At 43.3% G+C, this 21744-nt stretch overlaps 1 protein-coding gene across 3 annotated transcripts in view; it reads left to right on the top strand.

Annotated features, from left to right (window-relative positions):
* HOS1 (ubiquitin-protein ligase) overlaps positions 1-14948 on the top strand; it is a 91564-nt gene extending 76616 nt beyond the window's left edge. For 2 of the 3 annotated variants that reach the window (XM_087383656.1, XM_087383657.1), the window contains 4 exons: positions 11382-11516; positions 12575-12712; positions 12928-13886; positions 14149-14700. In XM_087383656.1, coding sequence (XP_087239782.1) covers positions 11382-11516; positions 12575-12712; positions 12928-13886; positions 14149-14332 — 1416 coding nt within the window. In that variant the 3' untranslated portion in view covers positions 14333-14700. Of the gene's footprint in view, positions 1-11381; positions 11517-12574; positions 12713-12927; positions 13887-14148; positions 14701-14725 lie in introns of those variants that run through there. The other variant, XR_015541994.1, reaches the window with a different exon arrangement.
* The last annotated feature ends 6796 nt before the right edge of the window (positions 14949-21744 follow it).

The following is a 21744-nucleotide window of genomic DNA, read 5'->3' as shown; positions in this document are numbered from 1 at the left end:
GCTTCAAACAGATCTCAGGCTGAACAAGTGACCACAATACGGGAAGATAATCCACACATTGCCCCTTTGATTACACCCTCTGTAACTGGGTGCCCAATCACTACTTGAATGGCCAGGAGGGGCTTCCAACAACAAATGGAGCAATAACAAGCTTCCAAAATCACCAAATGCAATCAACATGAAAGGGATAGCGACAAGAGAACTCAAACCAGCTTCATCTGACTTCAATCGAGCTCCGAAATACCTCTAGGAGCAACAGATCCAGTGTGGAGGCTAGCAGGAGGAACTGGCGGCTAGGAGAGGGGAAGGAAGAGAGAAAAGAAAACTGGGAGCTGAGAAATGTGAGAAGAGCAAGGCTCACTGGTGAAGAGGCCAAAAGATGAGAGGGAAAGCCTAGTCCACCAGCTCCAAGGCCTGGAGATGTGTGCAAATCATAGACACCAGCAAAGAAGACAGCTCGAAATGGAAGAAAGTCCAGTGTACAGCTTCTAGATGCTGCTTCGGGGTGCGTGCCAACTCCAAAATGCAGAGAACAGCAGCAAAAACAGGCCGTACAGCTTGCAAGGGTTCTCCTTGAGGTGTGTGCCAGCGTTGGGGACTGTTCCAGCCGTGAAATCGGTGCAGAAAAACAGAGTTTGCAGCTCCAATCACCTTAGGAAAGGTGGAGCAACAAAGTTTCAAGGTCCAAGCTCCCTCGGGGTGTGTGCAATTGTCTGCACAACAGCCTTGGGATGCGTGAAAATGAGAGTGAAAACCAGCAACGTCAGAAAGCCCGTACAAGCATTAATGGTGCCTCAAGATTCGTGAGAGAGGAATGAAGGGGGGAGATGCATGCATGGGGGATTGCCACAGGGCCCCTCATTAATGCTCTAACCCTCCCAAACCAATGGAACATTGGTTTCCCCCTCACATTAAAGTCCTAACCCCTTCCAACCAAAGAAACATTGGTTTCTCCTTGGGCCGAACATTTAGACCCCTCTAAACCTTGCCTTGCCCCTAGCAAGTAGGCCTGGTGTGTGCACCTAGGGACTTCTGGAAGTGTCGCTTCCCCTGGGCTAGTCCCCTAAGCCAAAGTTAGTCACAGCTCATAACTTCACGTCCCTGTGACACCCGCTCTCGATACGAAGCCGGTACGATGACACGTAACTGCCGAAGGGCAATCGTGAGTGAATGTGGTAGGTGGCTCTGGGTGTATCTTAGTGGAATGATGAAACCCTCTGCTGAAATGTGCAAGCAGTGGTCCCGATAGAAGCTGAGCTTCATAGGAAGCTTTGCTTGTGCTAGCCATGTCTTGAATGTGTGTAGCTATAGGAGATGATTGGGTTGAATTCGTTGCGTCGGAACGGGAGAAACGGAGCGTCAATGCTGTACAGGAAGGGTGGCAGCCTGTCTATATGAAAACCCAATCTCTCAAACCATCTTCATGTGCGTGCACGCACACCATAATCTCTGATCACCCTGTGCTGCTAGTGCCATAGAAGATGCTAGTACCAACCAAGGTAGTTGCGTCGCCCTGTGGTACATGAGCCATACGCACGGACGCGATAGAGGTAAGTGATAGTCTGGAATGCCGGATCTAACTGCAGTGGGGATGCCTTGAACTCAGCCTGAATGATATGATGAGGGACATATGGCTTGCTGTGTATCATCCGTGAGAATAGAAGAACCTGTAATCTCTCCACTCAAGTCTACTTTGTGTCGAAGAGGTCTGGTCCCCAACAAGTGCTACCATACATGCCTGCAGGTCGGACCAAGGAGTCGAAAAGGAGAACCTTGGTCAGCAGGTCCTGAAAGTGTGAGTGGAAGCACTGTCTCTCCAGTCGGGCCAGGGAGGCGTAACCTCTACTCAAGTCTGCATATCCTTCAGCTTGTTTGTCTGGCGAAGAATCTTTACTCTTCTTGCCCTCATTGAAATAAACTTGTAGTCTCTCTAGTCGGGCCAGGGAGGCGTAGCTTGTTTGTCTGGTGAAGAATCTTTACTCTTCTTGCCCTCATTGAAATAAACTTGTAGCTGTTTGCCTTTTATACCTTACCATTTGCATCCCATTTAACTTGTGCCATCTCCTTTCTTAGGCATGTTATTCTCTCCTCTTCATTGTATCCTTCATCTTGAAAGCAGCCAAGACAATCTTCTGATATCCCCCCAATGGGTTGTATTTTCTTATTATGTACTCTGGCTTCCTGCTCTTTCACTTCTACATAAAGATCTTCTATTAATGCTTGAAAGACTTCATACAAAACAGCAGCCCCGAAGGTGCTGAGTATGGAAAAACTGGAAAAAGGCTGAAAGAAGAAAAAATCGACCTGTTCCATAGAAACCCAACTCACTGCCTAGGGGTCTCTGCACTGGGGCTAACAGTCAGGTGGGGGGACTATACAACCAGCAAAACCCTCGAGGTGTGAATATGTAAAAAAGTCCTATAGGCGAGGCCAAGCCTTGCAGAATCGAGCATGCCTCGCGATAGTCACCCTAGAGCCTTGGGTCCCATGCTCCCAGGTGGAGCGGAGGGTGTAGATGATATTCTGCCAGATGGCGACCAAGGTAGCCGAGGGTGGAACCGGCCATCACCAGACTGGCTACTACCTCCTACCTCCCATATGCTGTCCTCTGGAGGAGAATGAGGAACGAGGCTATTAGAAGGGACAACCTCATGGAGCTCTATCCGCTGAATGCTCTGCTCCTGTATCCGGTAATTTGGGGAGACCTCATCAATCTAGAACGCGTGTATCTTTCTCTGACGTGTGCATAGGCGTGACATCTTACGAGTACATGCTGCTCATTTTCCATCTCTCATGTGGGGCAGATTTTGCATTTTCTTTCTTCTCGTGGGACCCTGGGTCTTGTCTATCTTCCCTTCTCTACTTCTAGATCATGCTACCTGGGTCTCATTTCGCCTTTTGAAGATGAATATGTCTTCCCCAAGGTACTTTTGCATCCCATAGCCATTAGATTAATTCCCTAGTTATATTACTGCATTTTTATATTACAGAATATTTATTAGGCATTTTGCTGATATTGGTGCTCCGCTTCATGAGTTGACCATTGAACAATGCAGGCTTCAGATGGGGTATTCCACAGAAGAAAGAATTTCACTACACTCAAAGAGAAGCTGACCGTAGAGCCAATTCTGATAGTTCCTGATATGTATCAGCCTTTTGATGCTTGTGGAGAGTGTGTTGGGACTGCATTACATCAGAATGGTCATCTAGTGGCTTATGAAAGCCAAAGACTACGAGATGCTGAGAGATACTTGGGAATCTATGAAAAAGAATTCTTAGCTGTAATTCATGCCATTAAAACATGGAAACGCTTTCTCTTGGGTGCAAACTTTACTGTGAAGTATGACCACCAAAGTCTGAGACTAAGACTAAGCTCTCAGAGAAGCACATGAAATGGGCAAATATGCTGTCAATGTATCATTTTCAGATTGTTCATACTCCGAGAGCATTAGAATAGAGTGGTTGATACTTTGTGAGAGAGTACTATGCTACTGTTGCAGACCTTGGGGAAATATTTGAGCAAATGCAGGAAGGCAATCTTTAGTAGTCCTTGGAAGACGGATTATTCATGAAGGATGACTGCGTATGCATCACCTGAGATATGAGACAAAGATTTTGGAGGAATGCCATGCACCTCCATATGCTAGGCATAGAGGAATTGCAGCTACTAGTGAGGCTTTAGAGAGGCATTTTTATTGGCCAGCTATGAGTAAAGATATACACCAGGTTCTTATAGAATGCCTCACTAGTCAAAAGGTCAAATATGACAGGCAAAAGACACCTGACCTACTTATGCCTCTTCTTGTGCCTCAGGCACCATGGGAAAGTATTGCAATGGACTTCATTTTTTATTTGCAAGATCAAAATCAGGGAATGATGGGATATGGACTATCATTGATAGATTCAGCAAGCAGGGCCATTTCATTCCAGTACGCAAAACCATAAAGGCATATCATATGGGCAAGATTTAATGGCACGGACACATGAAAAGTGCTCCTCTGTCTTGGCATAGTGTGCAAATCCTTTTATCTCTGGGTATGCCTTCAGCTCTCCCTGCCTCACTCCTCATCGGATATGACGAGACTCGCGACTGACCGATGACGATCCTCAATGAATGTGAGACTCTCCTATCCTCGAGGTACTGAGGTTTGATGACGGGACCATGCTCCGAGACCCTCAGGAAGTGGTTATGGTAGAAATCGATCTTGGTGGAGAACTCCTCTCCCCCCTAATCCCTAGATGTATGGAGCTGGAGGAGATCCAACCGTATGATACGGTTGATCTCATCCCGTGGGATCATCTTGGGTGGTGCATCAAGAGTGTACTGAAAGGGGGGAAGTTTGTCCATCTGAATGCCATGACTACCAAACCACGTGAATATCCGTGCATACGATGCCGTATCAACACCGTTCTCTGCTAGTCCCCTGGAGGACTCTAATGCTAACCTCGGTAATCTCCATTGGGGTAAGGCCCAGACTCTGTGGAGGAACGTCAGTGTCTGAAAGATGGCATCAACCTGGAGAGGGGTCATGGCGAACTCTGTCTGTATAATTTGATGGGGGACTGAGGGTTTACTCCGAATCATTCTGGATTCCATAGTCACGTGTAGCCTCTCAGATCTCCTCCACTTTGTCGCTGAAATATCACTCCCCCAAAAAGGTATTGCATATGTGGCAATCGGTCTCACCAGCGTGTCAAAAGGCCAACTTTTCGTCGGAGGGTCTTAGAAGTATGCATGGAAGCACCGCCTCTCTAGTCAGTCCAAAGCACCCCGTCCTCGTGTGAGTCGTACCATACCTGCATGGATCATCGTGAAACTTGGTCCGATGAACACTACCCCCAAATATGTGTAAGACTGCACCATCTCCACTGGCTCGTCTCGGTATGGGAAACTATGGCGGAGGGACACTGCTCGTGAGGTGTTGAAGATCATAACCTTGGTTTTTCCAAGGTTAATTGTCAAGTCCCTCTCTCTGCAGAACATCTCGAGAGCCTTTAGATGTTTTTGCAATCCCTCTGCTGAGGATGATAGGGGGGAGAGAGAGAGAGAGAGAGAGAGAGAGAGAAAGAAAGAAAGAAAGAAATTTTATTAAAGGTCCACGGAAGGCCATACATGGCCTATGGGACACAAAATCATCCGAAAGGAAAATACATCATCAACGATGCGCCAACTAGGTGGCCTCATCGTAATACCGCTAAGATGCCAAAAATGGCTACAAAAATCCTAGATACAAAATGAAATGAAATAGAGTACCAAAATTGCCTAGATACAAAATGTAAAATATGGAATATGAGGAACATCGTCTTCCCTAAGGGGTCTGTGATCCAAAGAAATGATGGAAGTCATGGCCATCGACCATGCCTCCTGCCATGAGTGTGAAGATCTGGGCAAGTGTCAAATGGGCTGCTGGCGGTGCCAAGTCTCCATGGAGCAATCTCCTCCGAAAATCTGCCATCATCCTCCGTCGTCTAGAAATAAAGCAACGGGTACGGCCTCTGTGTAAGATCATCCTGCGGTGCTGCCGGATCATGTCATATGTACATCCTCGGGGTGGAACCATCGGTGCTCTCTGGCAAGATGGGCTATCTCTGTGCTCATGGTCCTGCGCCTCGTCCTGCTCCTCATGAATAACCAGGTCTCTGGCAGGGATGCGACGGTGCTCTCTGAGGAATCTCTCTCTGTATCTGGTGATCTCCCTGATGAACAACGCTAAGCAATACTGATCCTCATACTCCATAATCCGAGAGAGAGGTCCAAATCCGTGCCCAAATAAACAGTAAAATCTGCCACGGATCTCATAATATAAAGGGCATCTGCAAACAAAGTGCTCCTCAGTCTCCACCTCCCCCATAGTGCAACAAGGGCATATCCTAGTCTCTCGCCTGGGTCTATGTCCGGTAGCTGTACGACGCATCCTGCCGGCCTCAACGTCTAATCTGTGGGAAGATACCCTGAGCTGGCCCAAGGCAATATTACAACATTGACCAAAAGGTCTACTATAAAAGGGAATTGGATTGAGCGCAGTACAAAGTTATCTCAGCTAGAGTCTCCAGCCGCTGTAGAGGTTCAAAAGTTTTTGTTTTTGCTCAGGCTGAGAAGACTATTGTCTTGAGCACACTCGGTGCTGCCATTTGGTCACGGATTAGCTGTTTTGCATCATGGATTTTGGGACTGTTCAAATAGTGAACCGTTGCCATCTGGTCTTGACAGTTTTTGGAGGTGCATCCTCAAGCCAAGCATTGTCTTGGAAAGTGAGCATATTTTTTGTAGTTGAACTTGACAGACTTTGTTGCCTCTGTGCATTTGTTAGCAATGCCTCGTTAGGGGCAGGGCTCTAGCTACTACAAACTTGCTAGTTTTGATGCCCTTTGAAATTGGTACAACATCATTTATACTCAGCCACTTGGGGGCAATGCTCTAGGCATGTGCGCCTCTTGTTTGATATGGGTCAATGTATGAATGATGGTTTTGGTGTGCTTGCCCAAGAGGGTAAGTTGGATGGCACCAACTATTCTCTGTGGAGTTTTATGGTCAAAAGTATTTTGGTAAGGGCCTTTGGGACGATAACACTAGTGATGAAGTCCGTCCCGCTCCTTCGACACACTAGGCACTCCTTTGCAGCAAGAAGGGGATCGAGGTGTAGGACGTGGACAATAAGAGGCTGCACTCCAAGCACAAGCATAGGAGATGGGATATACACAATGCACATGCTTTGACTTTGACTTCAAGTTCATATTCGGTCCTACCGGACTTCGAAGGGTGCTTGGGATATTTTGAAAGCTAGAGTGTTTGATTCGGTGCTCATCAATGAAGGAGATTCTAGGGCAGATAATGTCAGGAGGATTCAGGACTTGCGTGAGCAACATTCAATATTGATGAAGTCATTGTAGATCCACAACTTGTCTCTACTACACTGAACTCCTTAGTAGAGTCATATCTTTCTTTTCATACGTCACTCAATCTTTCCATGAGGGGGTAATGGCAACCATCTCACCTTTTAGGAATTGGCTGGACTCTTCTTGCAAGAGGAGCAGAATGTCAATGAATACGCGTAGTGAAGTGCAAGATTTGGTTGCAAGAGATAAAGGCAAAGGCAAATATCAGCCCAAATATGATCTAGGTCATACTCCTGGACATACTTCTGGGCATACTTGTGGTAAGGATATAAGAATGCCGAAAAGCCTACGAAGAAAGGCAAATGTTATTATTGTGAAAAACCAATTCATCACAGCAACGAGTGTCGAAAGAGGATTTCAAAGGAGAAGAAGAAAGAATCTGATATGGCTGTTTCAAGCTCTCCGGCCACTCCTGTAGGGAAAAATGATGCCCCAGTAAATCTTATAGACCATGATGGGGCTTGCTTCACATGCAGTTATGATGCCTCTTAGGATTTACTCACATTTAGTGTTAACGAAACTATTGATACATGGTATTTTGATAGTGGTGCATCCAAACACATTACGTCCAAGGACTTGTTTGACATGCTATCATGTGTGTGCTCTTGTTGGCATGTCAACAAGGTATCTTTGGAAATTGGTGCCTACAACTCTTCTTATCCTTTTTACGAGATTGGTGAGTTTTTTCTTACAGTCATCAATTGCTTTTTGATCTCCGCATCCATGATGCTTTGTATGCCCCTGGGATAAAGAAGAATTTACTCTTGGAGCCCTCATTCACTAGAAGGAGATTTTAGGTCATCTTTGAAGATGATAGGTGTACGGTTCGTGCAAGAGAGAACGACTATGCATGAGTGTTATTAGGCATACTCTATTGCAGTCTTTTAGAGCTTGATGCATGTGAGAAAAGGGCACAAAGTACATTTTCAGTTTCTACATCCACTTTTGCCATGCAATATGTAGAGTTGTGGGTTGCCAGGTTTGGGTATTTCAACTTTGGTAGTCTTATGCTTTTGCAGAAATTTCAGATGGTGAATGCCTTGCCTCCTTTGGAAACTCCTCCTAAGCATATATGTGAGGGCTGTATTCTTGGAAAAATGCATAGGTTCTCTAAGGATGGTGTAGTTCGAGTTGCAAAGAAATTGCGGATGGGTCGTAGTGATGTTTGTCGTCGTATGACAACATGGTCTCTTGGGGATCATTTCTATTTTGTGTCACTTTCATTGATGACTTCACAAGATTCACTTGGGTGTTTGTAGAAATCAACTTGTCTTTTTTCCTACACATCAAAATGTGGTGGACCTTTTCACCAAAGCCTTACCTTGTTTAAAGTTTGAGGCTTTTTGCAAAGCTTTAAACTTATACCCATTTGGTAATTGATATTATTTCTTGTACATTTTGACATTGTCACTGTACAGGGGTGTTATAAATATTAATATCCAAGGCAATGGCTGCCTCATTGCGAATTTGATAAAGAGAAGCCAATTTGTCCCAAGCATCCTTTGCTGTCTTGCATGACCGGATGTGTGGAATAATAATTCTCTTGCATGATAAAGCAATACAGGAATGTGCATTTGCATCTCTTGCATCCCATCTTGTTTGTTCGTGAGTTGGAGGAGCAGCAACAGGGGTGCTAGAGTATAAAGCATCAAGAGGAGTACCCTCTGCAGAGGGAACAGCAGTAGGGGAAGCCACTGTAGCATAGGCTGGCCTCAGATCAATCCCAAAAACAATGTTCCAAAAATTTCTTGCAACAAGAATATGTTTCATGAGATAAGACCACATCGGATAGTTGGTGCCATCCAACTTACCATCTTCACGAAGAATGCCAAATAAATCATGATTGTTGCCAGCCATTGCAAATGGGACAAGTCAAAAAGCACTGACAAAGTGACCCAAAAGAGAGCCTCAAGGCTTGCAATTGCAAAAAATAGGACTTGCTGTCCAAATCTGGAAAAGTCCCAAAATAAGCTGTAATTTGCAAATGTGATTAAATGGCCTGCAATTTCTTGACAATTTCACTGCAAATCTGAAAGTATCGTGCAATCTGCCTGCAATAGACCCAAAAGCCCCAATTTGTAAAGCAAAACTGAGCCAAAAATGGGGCAAATTCAAGAAAAGCCCCAAATTGTCCACAAATCTGCAATCTACCTGCAAAATCGTAGCCCGAATGCAAAAGCCCCAAATGTCACCAAAAATTGCAGATTTACTGCAATGTCTGCTCTCAAACTCGAAGCCAAACAATGGCTGAATGCACAGCTGAGCTGCAAATGAATCCTGCAAGTACAAAACAGTACGGACGGAACTGTACGGTCAAATATGACGCGTTGTATGGACAGATTTTTTTGACGCGTTGTACGAAAAATTTGTACGACTGTATGGACGACCTGATGCACCGTACGGGGATCGTACGACCGTACGTGGGGTTGTGTACAATCGTACAGATTGTACAAGATCATACGGACAGCAGGTCGCGGGATCGCGTCGGAGCTGTGCGGGACGTCCGGTAGCTGAGCTTGGCGATGGAGCTGAAGTGCGGGAGCTGGAGCTAGAAGTAGGAAGCTAGGAGTAGGGAACAAGTTCGGGAAGGAAGTGCTCTAATACCACTGTAGGCTCATGCACAAGAGTGGAGCAAGAAGTGGAAGCCGTCACATCAACTAGAAGAATGAAAATGAAAGTACAAAGTACTATAAAAGAGAACCCTAGGACCTAGTGTCCTAGTGGTACCACTAGTACTAGGTGTCATAAGACAGTCTTAGTACTAGGTGACCTAATTGCCAATAACTAAAGCTACATGGCACATACCAAGGCCTAGAGGAGGTGATCTAAGTGCCAATAACTAAAGCTACATGGCACATACCAGGGCCTAGAGGGCATCAATACGACTGGGAGAAGATGGCCTACATGGGAAACCAAGCATTGCATGACCATCTGCCATATCCACACCGCTAGGCCAAGATGCTTGAGTTCTTCACCCATTGTTTTGCTCTTTGACTTCTCCTCGTATGTGGCCTTATGTGTTAACCGTGGAAGTCCATAATGTGGAGTATTGATTTTCTATCATAGGCACTCCTAAGATGTTTCTAGAAGCGATTCAGCCATAGCATCTAAAGAGGGGAATTGAAGGATACAATTACAATGTAATGATAATGGAGGTTAAACTCCAGTATTTGTTTTTGTAAGGTTAGGGTAGGGCACTCAAGTTTATACTATCGAGTTTTGAAGATTCATAATGGGACACGTTCTTGTGTCCCCCTTCTTCTTGGGAGTCCTCTACAGGGTTGAGATGGCATTTTCAGCCTCAACCTTGGATTTTTCTACCTCCTTTTGAGGAGGTTTTTTGAGCCATCTTGAGGCTGTATTTCATGCACTGCATGTTGTATTTCCACTTTGAGCTTGCTCTCGTGGGTTTTGTTCATACTTAATAGAAGTCTTTTTCTTGAAAAGAAAAAAATAATATGTGCTTGTGTCTTGCATTCTCCACTCGTTTGCTCTTCTTCCTACTTTCAAGGTCTCGATGAGTGTGTAGGCTGTCTCCTGCATGAGTATATTTGACTCGTGGATTCTGCAGAAATTGTTTGATTTTACAAGAATTCTTTGATTTGAGCTTTGATTCATCTGTATAGATGGGGTGCTCTGTATAAAGCTTCCTTGTTTCTGCTAGGCTTGATGATAGAAATTGTGACTGGTGGCTAAATAGCTCCTAAGGAATGATGGTTTATAGTTGATGGGCTGGATATGCTTCTTAAACAATTACTTGAATCCAGGGGTCTTTGTCAGACATGTTCAAGTAACTTACTGAATCAGATTCTCACTAAGAGCTTATAGTCTTTGGACTGGACAGTTTAAGGTATTGATCTCATTCTTTTAGGTTTTGAATTTAGAGTTTGCTGATATAACACTTTTAGCCTTTCCCTCTCTTCTCCTTCTCCCAGACACCTTTTCCTTGCGAAACGGTTGCTAACTATAGAAACAGGAAACTGTCTTGTTTTAAGGGTAAAATCTTGACGTGGAAATCTGAGTGTTTCTTTACACTATAACTACTAATGAAATGCGATCTTAATGTTTTTGATTGATGTTGAAATCTGCTCACAAAAAATGATATTGTAATAGAAAGTAAAATTAATGCTTGTCGCTGAAGTCAAAGTCTGTTGATTGCAAAGGATATTGCAATGAAAAGAGAGTGTCTGATGGCAGGCATTATTATCTACTGACAATTGACGGTATTGGTATGATTTTGTATACAACCAATTCTAATCGAAAATTGTTTTGTTGATTCTTTTGCGGTTATACCAAAATAATTTCAACAGTGCCAATTATATTAATAAGGAACATGAGGAAGACATTTTGAGTGGGGTCATCTAGAAGTCAAGAAATATTACTACCAATGGTGTAGATGTGCCATTGCAAAACAGAATGATGTTTTTTTGGGGAGGGGTGGGCTTTTCTACAAGCTTATAGTGGCTTGATTTGTTTGTGGGCAGAGGTGCCGCAACGTGGAGGCATACCTTGTGCACAAAAGGCTATGTGCAACAGAGAAAGCTTATATGGACCGTTGTGGTGATGAAGGGAAGAACTCTTGTTTGAGGAATATATGTACACAACGAGCACTTCTGGTGGTGAGTCGAAAGCCTAGATTTTATAAATGTCAACTATACGGGTATGTTGTTGGCCTTTCATTTAAAAGTGTCTCCTCTTGTTCTGGTCTAATCTTGGACAAGTGCAGACGTAAGAATCACTCTGAATGTAGTCTCAAAATTTGTTAGAATGGTCAAAATGAGTGAATTTAGGTTTTATGCTGAACAGTGTGGACCTGCGTCCAAACAATTGGATCACTCTTGTCTAAGTAAAGATTGCTATGATTAGGAGCACAGCAGTAATTTTCTGGTGTAGAAGAAGATGAGAACCCTTCATACTGCTTTAAGCATTGACCAGTGTTTTGCCTAACTCCAAGATTTCTGTGGACACATAGGGTACACATTGTAAGGATGGTATCATGTCATCCTTCATATGTAGGGCTTTTTCTTTGCAAATGATTGGGAAACCCATCATTGAACTTTTCTTGCGGAACAATACCCAGAGGTTCTTTGTATCGTTATATGGGAATTACTGTATGTGTGTTCCATTAAGTCTGGTCGACTAAGGCTTAAAAGTGCATATAAGTTTGGTCTTCTACAATCGAGATGCCCCCTTCAGATTTCAACTCATCCTTTTTTAATCTTCATGGGCAACATTGCTTTGAAATTTTGAATTATTGAGTATTTTGTCTCCCAAGTGCAGCTATCTTGTCAGGTTCATGAGGAAGATACGTTCATGAGGAAGATACGTAGGTATTACCAAGTTTTTGGATTCTCTGAAAGATTTTTGGTTCTCTCTCCAAGTCTTTCCTTGAGTTTGTGGCTTTTGGGTAAAGTCTAAATTTCAGATGCAACCTTGAGGCTATAAGGTTCCTTGAAAGATTTTTGGTTCTCTCCAATTCTTTCCTTGAGTATGTAGCCTTGGGTAAAGTCTAAATTTCAGATGCAACCTTGAAGGCTATAAGGTTTCTTGTGACAACTTGGAGCCCTCAAGAGTATATCAAACCAGAATCTCTTAAATTTTATGGGCTCACATGTCCTTGCTTGTGAAGTTTAATCCCTCTTTTATGGTTACTAATAATTTGTTTATTGGGAGGCAGGAAAAGTGTATCGAGATGTTGCCAGAAATTCAGCGGAACCAACTGAAAAGTGGAGTCCTGGATACTATGCTTCCTGTTTCATCGGTGTATACGAACAAAGAAGATGCCCAGACAAGGCATCCAAATTTATCTGATGGGGTACAAGCTTTTCCTTTGTATGCTGTCTTCTTTTTTGGCAGGGAGGTGCTAAAGATTACCAGTACTCTCCTGAAGGTGGGATTCTTGTTAAGTATGCTGCTGAAGGAAATGCAGATATTAGCAGACATACGGAGTGGAGAATCCAACTCTAATGTTTTACCTTTTTTAGCTCTTTTAGATGAGGTGCTAATAATGTATTGTGTATTGGGTCTCAGAAAATGTCTATTGAGATGCTGCAAGAAAAACAGCGGCACCAAGTTCAGGATGCTATTCTTCCTATTTCATCAATGGATCTACATAAGGATAGTCCTAGCAAACTAATGACTGTAGATACAAAGGATCCATTTTCATCTGAGGGAGTACAAGCTTCTCCATCTGTATCACATTTTACGTTCAATGGCAGGAATGAATCATCATTCTTGTCCAGGAAGACATCATCTGATATGCCGATTAGGTGGGCGGACTTCCGACAACCCTCTATACTTCATGGAAAGCCCTCATTTAAGGCTTCATCAGGAGGCTCCACTTTGTTGTCTCAGTTGGAACAACCTGCTTACAGTGGCGCTGCATCTCGGAGGGACAGTGGGGAGGGACTAGTGAGTCCAATTTTAGGCAGAAGGTTAAGTTACAATGGGGAGGGTGATTTTACTTCATATGCCATCAGGAAGTCAACGCAGAATTCTAATCAGAAAATGTCAAATGTGCTGGACCATCCAAGGGACAATACAAAGGGGAATACTTACCATGAGGATAGAGTTGTCCCACAGAATTTGGCTTCAGAATCACAAGGAGAAAATGGATCCTCTGGACGAGTATGGTCTTATGGCAATGCAGAATTACTGCAGGGTGAGTTTATTGGGAGAAATGTATTAGAAAGAGCACAGAATGGGGGACTACATCCATCTGAGGATGGTGATTTTGCAATGGCTTCAACTCCATCCAGTTTATGCTTCAGGCAGACAGAAAATGGAGCACATGAAAACAGAGAATTGTCAGGTAGTTCAGAGGGCTTTAAACACAGACCCAGAAAGCAATTGCTACATGCAAGCCCTAATGGGAAGAGGAAAGCAGATGACCACCTGCAATTAGATGCATTTTCAGAGGGGGCATTGGAGGGAGCAGGTGGGCTTTTCAATGACAACAGCCAAAAGACACTGCATCACCTGCAACAGGGGTAGGCCCTTCATTCCTGGAGTTCAGTTGCTCTTTGATTAGGCAGGTTTAAAGCAGTTTCCAGGAAGGCATCTCTGAAAAGCGTTCGTTTAAGAAATAGACTAGGTGTGCACTCTTTTTCGTTAAATACTATGTACCTGATAGAGAAATACAGATCTTCCGATACTGATGTCTTAAGTACTCGTTTCCAATCTGGATGCCTATAAGCTTCGAACATGTATTTTAAATTGAAAGGAATGATTTTTTATTTTGGGTTATGGCAGATTGTCACAAGAAAGTGATACTGCTGCATTCAGATTGCAGAGGAACAGTAGCTTGAGGTGGCGAGCAGAAGATGGTGGTTTGGAGTCATCTTCAGTTACTATACCCACTGGCAAGAGTAAGTCTGTGTCTAATGTGGGAAGGACAATCAGTGGCAGCAGATCATTCAGAAGCTATGCAATGTAGGTGATCTTACTGATCTTGGAAGCGAACCATTATCATTTGTTGAGCTGACCACGGACCCCATGGTACCGTCTGCCTTTGGGAGCACAAAGTTTGCCATGGACTCGACGGTACTTTCTGCCATTGGACACAGAACTTGCACCATGATATTCTGTTTCATGTGGTGGTGGCAACTTCTTTTCTGAATGATAATGTCTACGAGTTTGGGTGCAATCTTTATTTAAAAGCTATTTGCATCTGTGTGCCTAGGTTTCTGGATTCTCCTCGCTGTTCTTTGACCTGAGTGATTAAGAAATACGAAAAATATATTGTTGTGTTACAGTGCTTTAGAATTATCTTGTGGTGAGGAATCATACAATCTTGATGCAAACTTATCTGCATATCTGCTTTATGCAGGTGCTGTATGCAGGCTTGCAATATGTCTCTAGTTGCACGTTGTTCCAACATAACTAAAGGCTTATGTTTGTAAGATCAATTAACTGCTAATACCAGTGATACGAGTGCGCATGCTTTCAATTGTCAATCTTCCTCTATAAAATGGAGGAACTACTTATCAGATATTTGAAAGCTAGGCACTACATTTCATTATGGGTTATGCATGGCTTGCTTATTTGAATATGTAGAAAGCTGTTTTTCTGAAAAATATTGCAAGTGTGAAGGCCGTCTTATGCCGAAGCATGTTTTTGAGGATTTATTTAATTACAATGAACCGAGAATTAATAACACCACACAACATTCATTGTTTAAAACTGAGAATGGAACACAAAATAAAGCGAGGTCACGTCGGGTTTGTATTTCATTAATGTTGCCTTTTATTCCAAAAATACTCTATAATGTAGGACGGAGCCTCTAGAATCCTAGGAGAACAAAAAACTGATGACCACTCCTTTATAAAACTAAGCTTCCGTAAGTAGAACAATAGTAGTAGATGAAGTCAATGTGGCATACGCTTGGAATCTTATCAGATGCCCAAAATTGTGCAAATATACTAGGTTCAAACTGAAGTCCGCATGCTTTTTTCCTCCTCTTAACCTTCTAACATGGGAAGTGATTGTGACACAGTCTTTGTGTTAGGAATCCAATTCCCACAAGTGAAAATAGGTAAAATATTGGTAACCCCTCCAACGTTCTCAATAAAATTGATTCCACCTCAATTTGGCCATGAAATGAAAAAAAGAAGCCAGATGATGTCAAAGCCTAAGATTTTGAGCCGAACATTGATGAAAGGTGTTTTGACATGAAATCCTCAACTTAGAAGTAGAAACTTTGGTCTCGAAAGTAAGAAACGTCACTAGAAGAAACAAATCGCAATACCATATGATGCTTGAAATTGATTAGAGTATGGAAACATCAAACTAGAACAAATTGCATTTGATCGGGGCTTGCTTCTAGCAAATTGCAATTCAGCCAAATGTTATTTTTGTTAGATGCTTGGTGACTCGGTCAAGTTTCACTTTTCCTCTAGAAGAAGAATGGGCAGATAAAGAACTAAAACAAGAAACTTGGAAAGAATGAAATTTGCAAAATCAACAACCATTTGGCTCCCATATCAAATTACAATTGTTTTGGAGCAATTCGGTATCTTTAGGAAATCTTCAGTAGGTTTGCTTTCTAAATATAGTGGACCGAAACAATAGGAACATGTCGAAAAATTAATCCTAATTGTTGCTTAGAGGGTGTTTGGTGAATGGAATTAGAGTTTGACCTCCTTAGAGGGTGTTTGGTGAATGGAATTAGAGTTTGGAGGTCAATAGGAGGCAATACTTTAATTCAAGTTTGTTGTTTTAGGGTTTAGTAGCTTGAAAAGCGAGGAAGCAACCAAGACCTCAATAGCAAGCGTGCAAGAATGATACGGGAAAAGCAACTGGTGCTTCATATGGTTGGTTGGTGTCTTAAAATTATTTAAAAAAAAATCAAAATGTTTCCTAGTTAATCTAAAATGTGGATATATTCATTAAACTAGGATTTCCCAACTTGAATAGCTTTTAGATGAGTTTTAATTCTTTTGAAAATTGTCCCATGATTCCTCTACCATGCACATAGTTAATGCACAATTAGGCCTTGAACATTTAATTGTACCTTAGGCTTGCTAAGGTCATAACTTGATCTACACTTAGCAGAATCTACCCAAATTGAAACCCTATGACTTGATGTGTACTATCTAATGTGCATGTGAGTAATCATGGTATAAATAATCACTCTCAAAGATTATTGGTTCTAGAGATTATATCCTAATCACATGTTTAATGGATTTAAACTCATTCAGTTCTCGGAAGACTCAACATTGTTGCTAAAGCTAGTATAAAGATTGAAGGGTATAAAATTTCCTATAGTGTTGCATATGGAAACCTCGTTGATGTGCAATGCCTTTAAATTAGTGAGGCACGTTGGTAGGTGGTGGGTGATCTAGTAATTAATCAAGTTCTAAGGTCTTGGGCAACCTTATAGGTTGTGAAATAAAACTATGTAGTGGAGTTCACCCATCATCTTGTCAATGTAACGCGAGAAGTTGTACACATAGGAAGTGTCAGCTGTGGCCGATCCTTCAATAGAAAGTTGCCCTTACTACGTTAAGTTGGTAAAGTGTCATGATGTAAGAACCCATAGAAAACACTCACATGCATGATTAGTAAGTAATAAATGAATATCAGTAAATGGAAGTGTAGTAATAATGCCAATGAAAAAATGTGTAGGTGTGCTACATTCCCTTTGTCGCTATAGCAGTTGTTCGCACCTAGAACTACTAAGCAAAGATACTCAAATGAAGTGCTTGCTCATAAAGTTGAATCAAATAAGGATAATTTAAAAAAAGCTATTGGTCTACCCACTTTGCATTGATAGTAGGGTAGTTCTAAAATTGCACAAGAAATTTGCGCTTAATTTGTCCTCTTCGCGTACACTTCTATTGAGAAAAAGGATTTGTTTAGGTATGACAACCTCATCCTCATCATCCACGTCTGGCTGCGCCTCATCAATAAATGGTGAGGGTGTAGGTTTCTCATGATGCTTGAACAAATTAACGTGAAAAGCATTATGAATCTTTCAATGGGGAAGAAGACACAAACGAAAAGGAACTTCAATGATCCTGTGTTCAACCTATGAAGGACCATAATACCGTAAAAGAGATATTTACATACGAAAAGTGTCCATGGGTGGAGGGAAGGCAAGAGATTCCTATCGAACCACAATCTCGACAAAGACAAACATACATTGTCTCAAAGTAGTTTGGGTTGGCAATACTGGAAAGCATTGTGTGAATGCACGACCAATAAGGCTTCTCATCCTCAAGTAGCAACTTTGAGAGCTAAAGTATGGACAAAGGTAGATGCATTGATAAAATTGCTTCGCCAAGTTTAAATCGATGAGATGTATCATGAAAGGTTCAGGATGGCTATGAAAGAGTTTATGCAATTAATGGTGAAAGCATGGGGGGAGTCGCACATTATGCATTACATGGTAATCTTGGCACCATCGTAATATTTAGCACTTGCTTTACAAACAGTTTTTGTTGCTGATTTGATTCTCATCCTGTTTGCAGCATATTCTCTATGCACACGGACCATGGTTTGTACAAAATTGGGGTCCTTTGTCAATTTGGAATACACAAGGCATGGAGAAGTCGCACTATAGAGCCAAGGCAGCCTACTTCAAGAACTCAAGGCATGGTGGTGGTGTCACTCGCAGCAATGCATTGCATGAGATGTTCGACTGGTCTTTTAGATGTTTACTAGGAAGGACTTTGAAGTCTGAAAGGCAAAGGCATCAGAACTTGCAAAAGCAGTTTAAATTGTATCAAAGAATAGAAGGCATAGTGCTTGGAAAGCATCCATAAGGAGTCAAGGAGTTGCATGTTGGTTGCAAGCTAGAGTGAGAGAAGGGAGCAGATGGGTCCAACCACCAACAGAAGCTATGGTGTAATTGTATACAAATATGAAATAAATAGATTGCTTATTTTGACCACAATTTGTGTACTCACTCTTTAATATCTTGCCTATTTCGACCACAATTTTTGTACTCACACGACGTTGGGGAAAGTGGGGACATGGTGAAGGAGGGGGGAGAGAAGGGAGGGACGTGGGGCACGGGGCAAGGGGAGGGGTGGAGTGGTAGCAAGGTTGGGGGGGCGGATGGGGGTATGGGGGAGGGCAACGGGTGTGGGCGAGGCAAGTAGAGGGAGGGCAAGGGGGGGGAGGGCGACGAGGGTGGGGGGGGTTGGAGGGGTTAGGGCATGGGCAAGGGGCACGATGAAACCCTAAATGTAATTAAAAGGGATGTCAAAACATGATGGGCCCATATAAAAAAAAACCCTAACTCTCATTATTCAATGGCAAGAGTGAAGAACACTGCTAGACCCACTGGACGCCGCCTCCACCCTTCCTCCTCTAGCTCCACGACCTCCATGGCATCCGTGCACACGAACCTATCCGGGTCTGGTGGCGCCTCCTCCGACTCTCGTGAGCCCTCCCCTAAGTCCCCCAAGTCCTGTGAGCCCACTCCCCAGTCTCCTGAGCCTTCTTCTCCTCCCAAATCCTGTGATCCCACTCCCCAGTCCCAAGAGCATGAGCCTTCCCCTCAGCCTTCTCCCCAGCCTTCCCCTCATCCTTCCACTTAGCCTTCCCCTTAGCCTCAGCCTCAGCATGACCCTTAACCTTTTCTTCAGCCTTCCCCTCAGCCTCAACCTTTCCCTCAGTCTTCCCCTCAGCCTTCCCCTCAGCCTTCCCCTCGACCTTCCCCTCCCCATGAGATCCCTCTCCCGATCGAACAAAATGCGTTCGATAACCTCCCAGATATAGAGAGGCTTCCTGAGGGTCAGCAGACTGCCAGGAAGAGCACCATCTTCCCTCTCCCAAAGATACATCCCATGGCAGAGATGACCCCTATGCCCATGAGGAGGGTAAAGCAGACTCCGAGGAAGCCCCATCCCAAAGAAGGCCAAAGCTCCAGACGTCAACGAGAGGAGGACTCGAAGGAGGACCAACGCAGACAGGAGCAGCAGAAGAAGTTCAAGGCAGACAAGAGGCCGTGGGAAGGTGTTCCGGTACCTGTAACGCCCCCACCAAGAGTTAGGAAGCCATACTGAGCAAAACCAGGTGCGCGGGCCCTGAGGGAGATCAGGCAAATGCAGAAGACCACCGACAACTTGATCCCCCGTGCTCCCTTCCAACGTGTGGTATGGGAGATCGCATAGGGATACAAGGATGACATGTGCCTCAACACAGAAGCTATGGGGACACTCCAAGAGGCTACAGAACAAGTGACCACCGCTCTATTCGAGGACGCCAACTTGTGTGCCATCCATGCAAAGCGCATCACGGTCATGGACAAGGACATGGCTCTGGCGAAGCAGCTACGGAGTGACCCAAGTTTGAAGCCCTAGATTCTCTTGCAGCCCACTGTTAGGACTTAGACCACCCCTTGCCCTTGAAGGCACTATCTTGTATCTAAGGCCCAAGGGTCGATTTTTTTTAATAAAATATATCGACATTCTCTACACTATCGCATTGTTGTATATTTTCCATTTCAATGCTTGCAATAAATGATCATTTTAAGTTAAGTTTTGAATTTTGTCAAATCCTAGAGGAATTTCATGGTTGCACAAGGAAAAAGTGTCCAGCACGTCGCTAGGACCCCAAAAAGCCCAAAACCCACCACGATGCAAATTTGGGCATTATGAAGTCAAAATGCCCAAATTCGTGCCGTGGCGGGTTTTGGGCTTTCTGGGGTCCTGCGACGTGCCAGACACTTTTCCCTTTTGCGTGACGATGAAATTCCTTCAGGATTTGACAGAAATGAACTCTTGATACCTAGAATTGGTGAAAATGATACTAAATTGGCTAGGAATTTATTAAATTAACACAATTAAAATGATGGAGAAAATATATCATCGACTTAAACAAAATACAATGGAATTCATGACGAGCAATAATAACTTAAAACAAATAATAAAGACATGTAGTCATGTATCCATTGAAATATCCATTTATCTATATGTTTATATATACAAAAGGCCTCACAGGCTTGGCTAGTTCGAGTACATCGAGAATAGGGGTCTTTGAATCCCCTAGTGGATTCCTAGATATAAATCTAGTAGCAACAGCACTAACATCCTCCTCTCCTGCTACCAAAGACATAGTCGTTGCCGTCAATGCCCTGCCATGAATGTTCGATCCAAAGGCATTGATAGCAGCCAGGTGGTGTACCAAAATGACTTTGTCGGCATTCCGAGTAATGTTGGAGTATCCAATAGCGCGCGATAATGCCTTGCACTTCAGCAGCTCCGAAGGACCTCGAGGAGAAAATTTGCCGTGAAAGACCACGATATGCTCTGTGACTTTACCAAGGTAATGGGCCAAATAATGATTTCGCCTAAATGTTCTGCGAACATTACCTTGTCGAGATGAGAATTCATCAAGCTCGAACGCATCCTACAACAATTCAACAAACATTAGAAGACCGACAAAACAAATTATACTGAAAGAACATCAAAATAAAAAATATTGTTCGAACTTACCACTACAGCATCTATCCCTTCCTCATTTGCAATGTTGATGGAACTAGGTGCTGTGTGATGTTACATTTGGGAGGTGGACGCTTTCTCCTTACCTGTGTTGGAGGTGGAAGCTTCTGCATGAGAGGGTTGTGCATCGTATACGAACATGTCTGCATCCCTCATTGAAACCAGCACCGTCAAGAGAAAGTCTTCCATTGTCTGGCCTTCAGTACCTAAAATCCTAGGATCTTTGACACTTGTGTTAACATTGAACCCCGATAGGACTCTGAGTGCCTCGTCCTCTCATAGTCCAAAAAGAATCTCTATGTCATGGAGGAATACGTACTCTTCTCCATTGATGATGAGGGGGGACAAGGACCATAATTCTGAGTCTGGGTCAATGGTCTCCGATGCAGATTCTTGCTCTAATGGGAGCTCTTGAAATAGGCTCAATGCTTGAGATGCTTCCATCTCCTTTGTTGGATCGTCAAGACTCTCTTCCATGTAGATGTCCGTCGAGTCTAGTCTAGCGACGATCAGATCAGTAGTTCTAATAGAGGGGGTGCTAGACAATGAGGCTTCTTCTTCTAGATTTCCTTCTTGGAGCAGGAAGATGAATGTCATCTCCCATGAAAGGAATTTGGTGCCTGTATTTCCTGTGATCCCTACGTCTAGGATGTCTTACACTTCGACTGTCCTAAACCCTTCATCTATAAGGTTGTCACAAAAGCGGGCCAAGCGCTTTACAAACTTGGGTTCCTCTACAAACAGATACTTTATGTAATCTGTGGGAACCCATCTCTTTGAAGTGTGGTCAAGTGTATAGGAAAAATTTGAGAAATTATCTTGCATGCAAAGGATGAGATTTGAGAAGTCATCCTTGGCTCGCATATATGTGCCTAGGACATCTAAAGTCCTATCAAAC

The sequence above is a fragment of the Dipteris shenzhenensis genome, chromosome 13 (assembly GCF_047967505.1).
Source record: "Dipteris shenzhenensis isolate YYH24624 ecotype China chromosome 13, Dip_SZ_1.0, whole genome shotgun sequence".
Lineage (NCBI taxonomy): Eukaryota > Viridiplantae > Streptophyta > Polypodiopsida > Gleicheniales > Dipteridaceae > Dipteris > Dipteris shenzhenensis.
This window is presented reverse-complemented; position numbering and strand designations above follow the sequence as displayed.